General features: G+C 41.9%; 1 protein-coding gene across 3 annotated transcripts; it reads left to right on the top strand.

Moving 5' to 3' along the window:
• The first annotated feature begins 127 nt into the window (after positions 1-127).
• tlk2 (tousled-like kinase 2) lies at positions 128-11,889 on the top strand. Of its 3 annotated transcripts, none has more exons than XM_030408436.1 (21): positions 128-877; positions 1,976-2,058; positions 3,580-3,657; positions 3,756-3,825; positions 3,909-3,952; positions 4,131-4,229; positions 4,808-4,909; positions 5,080-5,172; positions 5,361-5,471; positions 5,600-5,736; positions 6,138-6,290; positions 6,395-6,461; positions 6,564-6,661; positions 6,762-6,843; positions 7,396-7,487; positions 7,608-7,697; positions 7,872-8,041; positions 8,581-8,719; positions 9,845-9,956; positions 10,279-10,386; positions 10,638-11,889. In XM_030408436.1, exons 2-21 carry the CDS (start codon positions 1,978-1,980, stop codon positions 10,809-10,811), a joined length of 2,100 nt encoding a protein of 699 aa, XP_030264296.1. In that variant the 5' UTR covers positions 128-877; positions 1,976-1,977; the 3' UTR covers positions 10,812-11,889. The 3 variants fall into 3 exon arrangements, with proteins under 3 accessions (XP_030264296.1, XP_030264298.1, XP_030264297.1); XM_030408437.1 differs by lacking the exon at positions 128-877 and adding an exon at positions 955-1,144; XM_030408438.1 differs by lacking the exon at positions 4,131-4,229.
• The last annotated feature ends 2,852 nt before the right edge of the window (positions 11,890-14,741 follow it).

The following is a 14,741-nucleotide window of genomic DNA, read 5'->3' as shown; positions in this document are numbered from 1 at the left end:
GATTTGTGCCTCAGCGGTAACTTTGGAAAAGAAAAAAAAATACATGTATCTGGTCGTTTGTTAATATTATATAAGTACAGTATGTGGGCGTGAACATCATGGAAATGGCCACTTTGTGATAAGTGATGATTTTGGTGGTTGTGTGGGTGGGCGCTGTTAAATGGCATTGTGTACAGAGAGATTTGCCATTGGTCCAGACAAGAGATTTGGGGCAGGCGTGGACTGAACGAAGGTGAAAAATACTTGAACAATCTCACGAGAAAATATGAGATTTTACTGATTATTGTTTACATTGCAAAAACATGAGAACCGAACCGAATCGATCCGGATTCAACTGAAACGCTTGCAACAGCACAACTTCCGAAACAGACTGGGCTTCTCCCCTGCGGCGAGGAAGACGACTGGGGCCGAACTTTGTTTTGATCGCGCTGAAAGCCAGGACCCGAAATTCATCTCACCACCGGGGGAGAAAAAGATAGGGGTAACGTTAACTGCCACTAGCCTGAAGACGGCATATATTTATACCTGGTGGAAAAAGCAGAATCTCGAGGGTCGCCATTGTGTGGAAGGAGACACCCGACATAGGCACGATATGGTCCTTGGAGAGATGGATGCGATGGGGATCCCCGTTTAAGGAGCAGAGCAAGGCGGCTTTGGGATACCCGGAGTTGTCGAGGCCTCCGAGGGAATCCTCCGTCGTCTACCGTCAGCCACACCGCCCGCTCCCGTGCCTTGATCGTTAACAATCAACACGCGAGGGACGCGGCTGTTGATGTGGCCTAGCCTGGGAGGGTCTGCCGAGCACCGGGGAAACAACGGGGACGGTTTCAGGGTTAACAACAGGCCCTCCGGAGGACCGAGGACGTATTAAATTGCAGTAAGTATCCCGTTAGGTTGTCGAATAACAGAATATATGTGGACAGTGGTCTTGTTTCAGTGGGGACGAGCGTCGTGGCATGAGCATCTGACAACACAGAACCGAGAAGATGCTTCTTTTTGATGGACGAGTTATCGTTAGCCTGTTAGCCACCTAAGGCTAGCGTGTGTTTGTATAATAATTTACTGCTTTGAGTGACAGCTTACGTCGCCACATAGTTGGTCAAATGTGACTGAGCCTACATCATTTACCGTTTGCCTTGTTTAGGTACGTTACTTGACAAAATCGGGTCCTATGTTGCTAGCTAACGCTAACGCTAACCGTTAGCTCTGATTGCAATGCTAAGTGATGGCCAAGATCGGCAGTCTTGTTAGCTCATGTACCCAAATGTTAGCAAGCCACCTCGCTGATAATTCACTGGTGATCTCGAGAACATTTTTGCTGTTCATGATAATATTAATTGAGCCAGTGAACCAAATTCTGAGTAAAGTTACACTGGGATAAGGACAATAATACATGTTAATGTACACTGTTCATTTAACCTATGTAAGCCATAGATAACAGACATGGCAGTCAGTGTTGGGTGTGTAACTTAGACGTTAACCTTTCCACAAGCTAACAAGCTGTGCACTTATTGTCTGTAACGGCCGTTTCCATTGCTGTGAGTATACTTGGCAGTCCCTCCATTAGTGACCTTTCATAACTCCAGCGCCATGTAAGCTTAGGCCTATAATGCCAGGGTGTTATCACATGATGCTATAATTTTCTAGACAATGACTCTACACATCTGGCCTACATCTTAAATGCATATTTGATATCTCATATTGGCTATATTCTGGGCCAGATTGTGCACTTTAGTACTGTATTTACCTGGGGTACTCAGGTTTCATGACTGGTGCTTGTTGAACACACATGATAGTGGAAAACATTATTGTCAGGCTTATTGATGACTCAGAACAGGAATTTTCCACATCCATATAGCTAAAAACAGTCATGACTCATCACAACCAATGCTTTTGAAACAGAGATCCGTCACTCCCACTTGAATATACCAGACCCCAAAAATGCCTTCCTTAATCTGTGCTCTTGTCTCTGCAGCCATGATGGAAGAACTGCATAGCTTGGACCCCCGACGGCAGGAGCTGTTGGAGGCTCGCTTCACTGGGGTCGGTGTTGCAAAGGTTTGTGTTACAGCAGATGTCACTGAGGTGGAGCATGAGGACTCTCTCCGGTCAAAGTGCTAATAATCGCAGATTTTCTTGATTACACATTTTTTGTAAATTTCGTCCTTTCTTTGTCTCACTCCGCCTCAGTATCATTCTGCCGTTTTGGCCTGGACAAGCTTGGCCCCACTCCTTTTCTTTGTCTGTCTCTGGAGAAGGTTGAGCTATGTCTGTGTTTTTTGGCTGGTGTGATATGGCATCTCTCCCTGGCTCATGAGTGGCTGTATATGCAAGTAGCGATGCCTGCCAAAAAGGCCACAGACAGGACAGGGGTGGTAGGGGGAGGAGGAGTGAAGGCAGAGGAGGAATGCAGAAATAGTTCTTGACCAGGTGTGAGCGGAGGCAGCATTTAGCCTTCCAGCCTCTTGCTCGCTACACGGATGGAGCTGTCTTTGTGGAAGGTGATCTTGGAACAGTTAGGGAGCGAGAGTCAGCGCCAGGAGTGGGCCCTGTGCCAGCCATAGGCAGAGCTGAGCCCAGAGCATGGCATGGCTGCTGCCGCAGAGAAAATGGCGGCTCTCGGTAAGGCATTATGCCATAGCCACCCTGTATGACGAGGGATGCAATGTGGGTAGGGGGCGAACTGAGAGAGAAGAGTGTCAACAAATGGCTATGAAGAAATATGGGTTGGTGGTCTAAAAGCCCATCAATGTCACAGAGCAGCTTAGAGGGGTTTTTTGTGACCTTGAACATCCCTGTGCCACTGCTGCTCTCCTGTCATCACCAAGATGGTATAAGAAAGGGGGGAAATTGCTATCCTTTTTTGCTAAGGGCAAAAAGTGAGAACACTTTTTGATAATGGAACGGAGAGGGCTTACTCATTGTTGAAAAAGTATGTTTCCTTTTGAAAAAGTCTGATCAAACAAACCAAGATATCTCAGGAAGGAGAGGTAAAAACAAGCTGTCGCTCTTAGATCAAGCTGAGCATCTTTCCCCGGCTTTCTCCAGAGAGAGAGAAGAAAAGACTGGTTAAGACCGCAGTACAGGAGAAAACTGTATGACATTATCTAAAGGTGACAGACGGAGAGAGAGGAATATTTCCTCAGCAGCATGCCTAATGTTCAGCCATTTTAGGAGGGTTCAGCAAGAGAGCTCTAGTGTGCTCTGAATGACTAAGTATCTCCCCCTGATTGGACAGTGCCTGCTGAATTCTGATGTGATTCATTTGACTGACAGGCATCACCGAGGGAACCGGCATTAGGACTGATGCCGGTCTAGATTCAGTGGGAAGTTAATGGTGACAGTGTTGCACCAAACCTCCGATTTATTTCGTTCCTTTTTCCCGTTTCTCACCCATTTTAGTCTGTTCTCCAACCCTATGTGCACTCTCTACCACATGTACACATACACTACAATTGTGTGCGCGCACATTTTGGAAAAAGTATTTCTCAAATGAATATCTCTTGCATGTTTTATGCATTTTTTGTATTCAATTGCCCTATGTGCTTCATTTTTGGTGCTTTTACCTCCTCTTAACAGGGTTCGGGTCAGAATCAGAATGAGTCATCTAATCAGAGTCTATGCAGTGTGGGCTCGCTTAGTGACAAGGAGCTAGAGGTTTGTCTCTGTCACATACGAACAGGATTTTTATGCCAACCATCTCTCTTGTGTTACCTCATTAAACACGTGATTTGTTTGCACTACCTTTCTGACAGACTCCTGAGAAAAAAGCAAATGACCAGAGAGTGAGAAAACGGAAAGCAGACCATTTTGACAGCAGTCAAGGTAGGATTGTCCCACAGACTTGATCGTCTTGTCACTACACCACAAATCATCCTATCTCTGACCTCTCTGCCTCTGTCTTCTAGGTAAAGCAGGAGCAAGGGGACATAAAATTAGTGATTATTTTGAGGTAAGTGGCAGAAAATTCTTCCTTTGTTGTACCAACCGGGGATCCAAGAGAGCCCATGTTTTATAAAAATGCTTCAGTATTTCGGCAGCCTTTCATGCTTACTTTCTAACCCCCTTTTTGCCACCCTTGTCTACATTAAGCTACTTTCCTCCTTTTTCTCTCTTTTCATGTCTGTCAGTTTGCGGGAGGTAGCGGTCCTGGTACCAGCCCTGCCAGGGGAATTCCACCAGTAGTCCGCTCTTCCCCACAACACTCCCTCTCCAACCCCCCTGTCACGGTGAGCTTGTTTGCTCTATGGTCTGTCTCGTGCTCTTTTTTTTTTTTTTTTTTTAAATCTCTTAACACTCTGTCCTGTCATTCTGACATTCACGCTTGTTATTAACACCAAGAGGTCAAACGTCTTTACAGGTGGAAGGAATCTGATGTGGTCTGTAAACACTGTTAGCACGGAATCAGTGTAATTGGATTAATTGTATCATCCTCGGCCAAAGTGCAGAGAAAAGAAAAATGATGGAGAACATATTGCAGAGAATTATTACCGATGCAAATGGACCATCATGTATGCACATACTGCAGTTAAATGACTGTAGGGTTGAGATGAACCCTTTACTCATGCGTTTTGGGGTTTGATTCTCTTTTTGAGACTGGGGGCTTTAACATATTTTCAAGTTAGATGAATCCCCTTGTAGCCTTGAAATGAATTTGAGAGTTGTAGAGTGCTTTTTCTGTGAGAAATTAATGGTCAGTCATGTTTTATCATGAGTGGATTCATTTTTCAATTTGATGAAATGTACACATCCAGATACCCCTCTGTATGTGCAAGATTTTTACTGGATGAATGTTTTTGCCTCCCAGGTGCAGCAGGGAAGCCCCTCCTCCGTAAGCTCGGTCAACACTGAGCACTCGTCATGTTCACTGAAGCCTGCTGTTCTTCACATGCTCCACAAAGCCACACAGGTACTTGCTTCCGAGATCAGAGCTGGTTGGGATACAAACCAATAAATTACAAGAATTGTCAGCAACTGAAAGAGCTTGTTAGCTTGGACTACTTGTTGTGGTACAGTTTTCACTGATACAGAATGTGTTATTAACATAAACTCTTTTTTTGTACTCACTGTACCCTGTAGTCTGACCTTACTGTAGAGAAACTAACAGCAATGGAGAACAACAAGAACTCCGACCTGGAGAAGAAGGAGGGACGAATAGACGATTTGCTGCGGGTACTAATCTCATTACATTTCATCCCTGCTTCTCTACTTGCCATTTTCAAATTTTTGATGTTCTGTGCTGTGGTTTTCACTCGGGGCATGTTAGAGATGACACCACATCTGTCTGTAAATGTAGAATAATTGCTTGTGAATACTTTTTTACCTGACCTTTTCCGGCTTGATTGTCCACTCTACTCCAGGCTAACTGTGATCTGAGGAGACAGATTGATGAACAGCAGAGAATGCTGGAACGATACAAGGAACGCCTAAACAAGTGTGTCACCATGTCCAAGAAGCTGTTGATTGAAAAAGTATGTTCACCTAATAGCACTGTGACTTAGTTGGTCATTTTGTGGGTTTTTGATGTGAGCTAGTTTTAGAAACCACATGAAATCACCGGCAGTGGTTTGATGTCTGCATTTATCTGCCCTTCGTCCAGTCAAAACAGGAGAAGATGGCGTGCCGGGACAAAAGCATGCAGGACAGGCTTCGACTGGGTCACTTCACCACAGTGAGACATGGAGCGTCTTTTACTGAGCAGTGGACAGATGGATATGCCTTCCAAAACCTTATCAAGTGAGGACTTTTTAAAAAAAAAATTGAAACATTTTTAAGTAGCTGTGCTAGTTCAAGATGCAAAACTGCTTCAACATAATCCTCTATAAGTCTGTTTGAAACTGGGTAGTTATTAATGTATGTGAAAATCCTTTTCTTGCAACTTAAATGATAAATCTTTGCATTTTAGACAACAAATTGTGGCAGTGTATATTACATTAATTGCAGTATACTGTCCCTGAAATGATTGAATTAAACTTACACGTGTCAATACAGAGACTTGAAATCTGTGTGTCAGTGATTTGACTTGAGCACATCCTTCATAGAAGATATAAAGGCAGCATCTCAACCAGGGAACCAGAGGGCTTGGTCATAAATACATTAGGTCTGTATTTTCACTGCAATATTTAATCTGTTTTCAGACAACAAGAAAGGATCAACTCCCAGCGAGAGGACATTGAAAGACAGAGGAAGCTGCTGGCCAAACGCAAACCGCCCTCCATGGCCCAGACTCCACCGCCAAGCTTGGAGCAAAACAAACGCAAAAGCAAGACCAATGGAACTGAAAGTGAAGCGTACGATGCTTTTGTTTGTTATTCGTCTTCTATTTTAAAGCCGCTGATTTTTCCCATGCAGGCATATTTGGAGTTGCACTGATGTTGGTTCTGTGTGCTTGCAGGTTATCACAGGCAGAGTACCATGAGCAAGAGGAAATCTTTAAACTAAGACTAGGCCATCTTAAGAAGGTAATTTATAATGTGTTATTGTTTAAGATGACGACAACAACGTGCGTATTGTTGTCTTTTATTTGCTAATGGGTTTTGATACTATTTTATTGCCCATTGCAGGAGGAGGCAGAGATCCAGGCCGAGCTGGAGAGATTGGAGCGAGTGCGAAACCTGCACATTCGCGAGCTAAAAAGGATCCACAATGAGGATAATTCTCAGTATGATCTCTTCTTATATGGTCCTTTGGTAGTGTATCTACTGATGTGATCCTCTGCTCTTTTCATTTATACATTTGAATTTGATTCTCATCCTGTGCAGATTCAAAGATCACCCTACGTTAAATGACCGATACCTGCTACTCCATTTACTTGGAAGAGGAGGTTTCAGTGAAGTTTACAAGGTGAGAGAAATCTTTCCCGATTAGGTCAGAGCTACTTCTTTTCTGAAAGGAGTTATACACTGTAAAAACATCTTTTTAAAAAAATTGTTCAGTGAAGTTTGCCAAAACTTCCTGTATATCAGACATAGAAAGGCAGCATTGGTATTCACTTGTTACAGTTGATTTACAAACCATATTATTAAAAAATGAACGACCTACCTACAGAGTAGGTTTGCAATAAATGGTGTTTTTTTTTATGCTGCTTTAAAAAGTTATTTAAGTTATTTAATTTTTTAAGTCAGATTGTATTATTTAAGTGAACGCAGTGGTTGCACACACTTTGGAAAATATTTGAGGATTTATGTTTCATTACATTACACTAAGCTGACATCATCAACATTTTGAGGTAAATGATTGTGCCAGAATGTGAGAGTTGTTCCAAGAATCTGCTGTCATCACTATAAAAATGATGAATGATCAGAGGCTCTTAATATGAAGCAAGAGTCTCACTGCAGCTTAAACAAAGTAATGCCAAATGCAGTTCCTAACTAACCGGAGACATTTATTTTCCAGGCCTTTGACTTAACAGAGCAAAGGTATGTTGCGGTCAAAATCCACCAGTTAAACAAGAACTGGAGGGATGAGAAGAAGGAAAATTATCACAAGTGAGTGCAAATTTTGGCTATGAATGATGTTCTGTTCGTCCTTTATTAACTGCAGTCACTGTACATAATAATTACAATTAAAATGATTGGTGCAAATATTGAGAACTTTCTTTGTTTCAGACATGCGTGCAGAGAATATAGAATCCATAAAGAGCTGGACCACCCACGAATAGTTAAACTCTACGACTACTTTTCGCTTGACACTGACTCGTAAGTCATTCCATTTTTAAACAAATGTGTCCCTCCCATAACATACTGACATTTATGCAGTTTTGTCCATTTTGAGCCAAATCCCAGAATTTTCAATGTGCAGAGCTATAACTTTGTTTTGATTGGATGTACCATTTCCTGCCACGCTGGTTAAATGCATCTCCCTTGTTGCAGGTTCTGCACAGTTCTGGAGTACTGTGAGGGCAACGACTTGGACTTCTACCTGAAGCAGCACAAGCTTATGTCAGAGAAAGAGGGCCGCTCCATCATCATGCAGATTGTAAACGCCCTCAAGTACCTCAATGAGATCAGACCGCCCATTATCCACTACGACCTTAAACCCGGTGGGTCTCTTAGCCACAATATGTCTCAAACTCATTGAAACTTGTTTCAGAGTTCAAGGCACAGTTCTATTTAAAATTAAACGATCACAACAAATGTAATTTAATTAAGCACTTGACATGCTTCTACAGTTATATTCGTGTTGAGTTTTTATCCTGGTCCACATGGTACCCAACACTGGTTATTTGCAAGCAGCTAAAAGCAGAGGTGCAGAATGTGATTGTTGGCCCAATTAGAGCTATGATTTGGTCATCACAACTGACTGAACCAATCGGGCTGAGTAGGAAAATTGGGCCAGAAGTTGTTGACAGTGAAAACATAAAATCATACAGTCTAATGGTTTGGCTGCCCATTGATTCATCAAGATTTGATTTCAGCATTTTAAATGTTTACACAGGAACACAGACAATCTTCATGCATTCAACAAAAGTGAATCATTCAAAGTATGACTGTCATTTTTGACTTTAAAAGTTGATATAAATCTGAACAATGCAGACATGTTCTTACATGCCTTTAAAAATCCTTTCCTTTTCCTAATCAGGTAACATCCTTTTGGTGAACGGCACTGCCTGCGGTGAGATCAAGATCACAGACTTCGGCTTGTCGAAGATCATGGATGACGATAGCTACAACTCAGTGGATGGGATGGAGCTGACGTCACAGGGAGCAGGGACATACTGGTAAGATTTATACTGGACAATGACACACTGCCGCAGTGGTGCCATCATCTGCGATATAATAAATTCTGCTGCTTTTTATTTACAACCGGACATTGGTCCTCAAAGGGTAATTTTATGTCTGTGGAAATATTTCCTTTTGCCCTTGTGGTTTCTCACAGTGCAGTTTATTGGGAAGTAAAAGTCATCATTTTGGTGTCTGGATGCATTTTTATTTTATGCATTTAATGATATTTGAATGCTTTCAATCTTACTTCATGCCACTAAACCAACATTTAATGTTTGAAATGGCTGTCTTACATCTGTACACACACACACACACACACACACACACACACACACACATGTAAATTCCCTTCAGATCACTTAAAGAATACTGAAGCTGTGAGTTTTACACTTGGCACATAGAGCAGTGTCCTAGATGGTTACTACGTCTGACAGCACACATGATTGATTGTAGTTTCTCAGATGCAAGACTCCCGGCTTAACGGTTTTTCGTGGCTCAGGGGATTTCTTTGCACCAGCGATGGAAGAGATGATAAATAGATGGCAAAGAGTAGAGCTTGTGTCATGAGATGATGCAAGTTGCAGACGTGACTTATTAAACAGAAAAAGTCATATCAGACCATAATTACATAACACTATATACCTCAGCATTTTCTAAATCGATTCAGTGTTGAAAAGTATCCCTGTCTATTGTTTTTATGTACACAAAGTTAAATTCTTTGTTTGTTTTGGCCAAAAGACCTTCATTGCTGCACCAGATCATTGTGTTCTGTGGTGCTTTATCCTCTGTAGTTGTAGTATTACAGAGGTATGTCTTGGTATATGGATATACAAAGTTCAACTTCTGTTTGTTGACGCTTGTATGCTGCCTCATCTACACTGTATATACACTGTACACTAATGTACAAAGTTGTAATTGGGTTGAGGACCACCTGTCGTACAGTGTTGACAATAATTATGGTAATGTTAGTTAATGAAGCAGAGAGCTGACATTATTGTGAAAAAAAATATCATTCTACAACACTCAACTCTTAAGTCTACAAAATGTACATTGAATCTGGACAGCAAAATGTAATCTGTGGAAACTGATTAGTTTAACATGGCCCTCCTTTTACACATCAGGTATCTGCCCCCTGAGTGCTTTGTGGTTGGGAAGGAACCACCCAAAATCTCCAACAAGGTGGACGTGTGGTCTGTGGGAGTCATTTTCTACCAGTGTTTGTACGGCCGCAAGGTAAGAAACACAAACGGGATGAAATATGTTGGAACAAGACATTTGAACAATCATTGAGTTTTGAAGTTATAGTTTTGTCAGAGACGAGCAGAAAATGCAACGGGGACACTTTCCCTGAGTCACATAGGTTTAATTGAAAATGTTATTTACATAATTAAGGCTTCTCAATGTGTAGATTAGATTTTTAGACAAAATAAGATTATGGTACTTTTTATGATGGACAGTGTACTTATCCTCAACACACTTTAATTCTTACTATTCTCTTTTATTTAATTTCATGTTTTGTTGTGAGTTAGTAACACTTCTTCTTTTTGCTCTCCAGCCCTTCGGCCACAACCAGTCCCAGCAGGACATCCTGCAGGAAAACACCATACTGAAGGCAACAGATGTGCAGTTTCCCCCTAAACCAGTAGTGACACCTGAAGCTAAGGTACTGAACTCTCTCACCTCACTGCTTTTGTTTAGTCTGTTTTAATGTTTGGATTTGGATTTTCCACTCTCACAATGCCCTCCTTGTAATCGCTCATATCAACACATGTTCACATAAAATTTGAAGGGAAAAGTTTTTATGCATACATTTATTTAGTCCTTATCTTTTTACTAAAACATTGTTAAGGCTGATATTTGCACTTAGGATTTTTATTTTCTTAATCATTCCATTCTAATTCTGTGTCCCTCCAGGCCTTTATAAGGCGCTGTCTAGTCTACCGTAAGGAGGACCGCATTGATGTGCACCAGCTGGCCAGTGACCCCTTCCTCATGCCCCACATCCGCAAGTCGGTTGCCTCCTCGGGCACTTCGGGAATGGCAGTGGCCTCCACATCCAGCTCCTCCAACAGCAGCGCCTCAAACTGAGCCCACACCCCTTAACTGACTGATGGAAACATTTGAAAGAGTGAGGTGCGGGTGACACCGTACTGTCTCCCCTCCCATCAGCATCCCACCTTGCCACGAAGAACCTAAGAGAAACTGGTCAGACGACGGCAAGGGGTGGGTGAGAAGTCATGGACGGGTTGTGAAGGGAGACCCACGTCACCCTTCATCCGTCTAATGTCCACCCACCCCAGCCTACCTGTCCTCCATTCTCATAAAGGGTGGCATTGTTCTGGGGGTCAAAGCCCTGGACGACTCACACAGCATGGGGCGAGGTTTGGCACTGTGTTGGTGAAACGTGGGGTTCAGTGTTTGGGATTTTCTTTTTCTGCTTAAAAAAGAGAAAATAAAAAGAAGTATAGAACTGCTTCAGCTTGGCCAGATGGAATGGACTGCAGAAGGCCACATATCCATACGCACTCACATACACACATGCATGAGCCATTCTGGTCCGAGGTAGTCTGAACTCCACAAGCTCAAACAATTTGTTCTCATCACCCTGAACTTTACTGAGAGAACCAGTCTGGCCTGTTATCGTATTGAACCCTAAATATCTATGGCACTATGTCATCAAATCCGCTGTTCTGGGATCCCCTGCCCTGCTTAAATTCCAGACCCAGATAGTTTGTGACGAGGAGGGATATAAGCTAACCCCCTTACCCTTTCCCATCTCCTCGTCAAACTCCTGTGACCAAAGCTTATAACTTCCAGCTGGTGGCAGTGTTCCACCTCAGTTTTTATATTGAATGGTTTTAGAGTCGTGTTACTTGATATGGAGTGGAAGCTGGTGAGAAACGACCCCTTTTACATTTTTTTAAAAAACTTTTCAATTTAACCAGTTTTATGGAGAAAACTGTTGTGTTTTTCAAGTTGCCTTTAATTAGAACTGTTACTGTTTTGATTGACCCCCTACCATAAACACATATTTATTTAGGTATGTTTGAATTTATTTTTGGCCAATAAAATGCAAGGGACTGGTCTACCTAATAGTACTGTTGGGGGGAGATTGGGCCTTAGCAGAGAGTTGCATAAACCATTAAATACTATTGGTTAAAATGTGTATGTTGTTTTTTGCCTCTTATTGACTGGGCTTACATCAGTGCTTTCTTCAAAGGAATAACTTATCTTTGCAACACTGCCGGCAATGTTTTCATGAGTGAAATTAGCTTCACATATTATAAATCAAACAGTAAATAATGTCAGTTCTGTTATCTAAGCGACTAAATGGAGCAAACAACTTGTTCATTACTAGAAAACTTTGTCAAATGTGATCTAGAAGCAGCGGACTTTATGGATTTATACAAATGTTAACGTTGTGCAGCCAACAAACTACTAAAGCATCATGGTGTTTGCTGTCTCATTCATAAATCCAGTGCTGGTCTTGAGTCAACAATATTCAGTGTGTTCTCATTTGTTGTCTGTCTCCATGGTGACATTGAATAAATCAGCCACAATCCCCTAGCGCATCTTAGTACACAAACTGGTATACATGTGAAAATCCATAGACCACAAATGTCTATTCAATGCGATACTTCAGCCTGTGGTAGTCGGGGCAAACCTTTTTTTCCCATTTATCCAGGGGGGCACAGCAAGGAAGTCTGGCTCTTCCTGGAGGATCCAGACGCATACACTGCCAGATAAAATGAATAATCTCCCCATTGTGTCCTGGGTCTACCTTGGGGCCTCTACTACTTGGACAAGCCCAGAAAACCTCCAAGGGCGCATGTCTGAGTCAGTTAAACTGGCTTTTTTTGATGTGGAGGAGCGGAAGCACCTCTACTCCGAGCTCCTTTCAGATGTAAGACCAGCCATCCTATAGAAGAAACCCGTTATGGTTGCTTTTATTCACAATCTCATTCCTTCTGTCACTACTCATAGTTAATGGATGTAGGTGAGGTCATTTTGGAGCATAGATGAACTGGTAAATCAAAAGCTTTGCATTCCAGCTCAGCTCCTGCTTCATCATAACAGTGCGGTACGCCAGCATTACTGCTGACATCACACCAGACTGCATGTCGATCGACCATTTTACCCTCACTGGTGACGAATACCCCAAGATAACCGAACTCTTTCACCAGAGCATTTTTCCGGCTGAAAGCCTTGGCCTCAGACTTGTTCTGTCCGCTTCGCATCCAACTGCAAACCTGGCCAATGCGTTCTGAATGTCACAGTGTGATGAAGCCAACAGAACCATCTGCAAAAAGCAGAGAGCCAATTCTGAGGTCCCCTAATCAAACGCTGACCTCCCCCAGATCGCCTTGAAATCCAATCAATGTAAATTACAAACAGAATCAATGACAATGGATAATCCCTGCAGAGCCCAACACCCACTGGGAATCTGTTTGTCTATCTGCCGAGAATATGGAGAGCTCTCACTCTGGTTGTATATGCACTGATGGGACACAGTCGGAGGTCTTTTCCACAGGTCCACAAAAGACATGAAGACCGGATGAGCAAACTCCCGTGACCCCTTTAGTAACCCTGTGTAGTAAAGGCTGGTTCACTATTCCACAGTCAGGGTGGAAAAAGGTTCGCTTCTCTTAGATCTGAGGTTTGACAACTGGTCGTTTCCAGTAGTCTGTCATAAGCCTCCAGGTGGTGATCAGTTAACAGCTCCACACCTTTTTTCTTCTGAGTGTCCAAGACATGAACGCGGATCTGATGAGACGAGTCAGCCATCAGTGTTTGGTTTTCTTTTATCAAGGTATGTCTCATAATCTATGCTCAAACATGGTGTTTGTTCTAGCCAATCCATGACTGTGATGGGGCAGTGAGCTGTCATCCCTCGTCCCAAGACAGTCAATGGTGCACAGAGTCGGCATGACATTGTTGGATCAAATGTGTATATTATTGAATAAACAAGCTGTTCTTAGAGTAAAATAACATCCCAAGAACCTTGTTTGAAGCAAGAAAGGTGGCAGGGTCCGCCAAATATAAACAAAGTGAAAAACCGTAAAGTTGTGTTATCCTTTAAGGTCAGTTTGTTTATGCAGTTTATTCAGTCATGAAAAAAGAGTTTGTTAAGAGTTTTGTTAAGGCATAAAAATCAGTCAGTAAAGATCATTCTTTGGACATGATTTCAACTCTAACCTAAATAGTGTCAAAGAACGCCCTTCATTAGTTTTAATTCTCCCAAAAGGTAAGTGAAGTAACTTTTTCACTACCCAACATTCTGCAGTCTTATCTGCAGTATCCATCCTTTTCCTAAAGAGAAAAGACAAGGTAGCACCTGTATAGTAATATTATTGGCCAATTTATCTAACCCCTCTAAACAGTATGTGAATGACCTTGTAATATAATAATGGGTATTCAATTAAATAAATGTAAAAACAACACTAATAACTTCATAAAAGCTTCTCTCTGTTTATTAATTCTCAACAAAAATATACAAATATTTCCTCCCCATTCCTTACTTTTACCACAGCTAGACTAAAAATAACCAAAAGATGAAAAAATCTACACTGAAAGCAGAAATTAACAGAAAAAACAACTAAATAAAAGAAGGGAAAAAAAGTAAAGCCTGTATATTTTTGTGGAAAAAAACAACAAACAACATTATTGTTCAGTCCTCTGAAGTCAAAACTAAACGTGGAGGAGCTGTTATTATGCACCACATATCTGGAACAAACTCCCAGAAAACTGCGATCTGCTCCAACCATGCGCACTGTGACTTCTCTTCTTTATTCTCGTCTCTTTTGAACCTATTGGTGTTCAGCTTATTTTCCTATTTTTGTCGTTTTTAATTTTATCTCTTGATGTCTTTATACTTGTTTAATGCATTTTAATGTGATTGCATCCCCCTGTAAATCCCTTGTGTCTGAATTGTGCCATACTAAATAACCTTGCCTTATTAGATTTGACCCTTTTTTGTGAGATGCATGTCAGAGTCGTTGGGAGCTCACTTGGCTGCTG

The sequence above is a fragment of the Sparus aurata genome, chromosome 23, assembly GCF_900880675.1.
Source record: "Sparus aurata chromosome 23, fSpaAur1.1, whole genome shotgun sequence".
NCBI lineage: Eukaryota > Metazoa > Chordata > Actinopteri > Spariformes > Sparidae > Sparus > Sparus aurata.
This window is presented reverse-complemented; position numbering and strand designations above follow the sequence as displayed.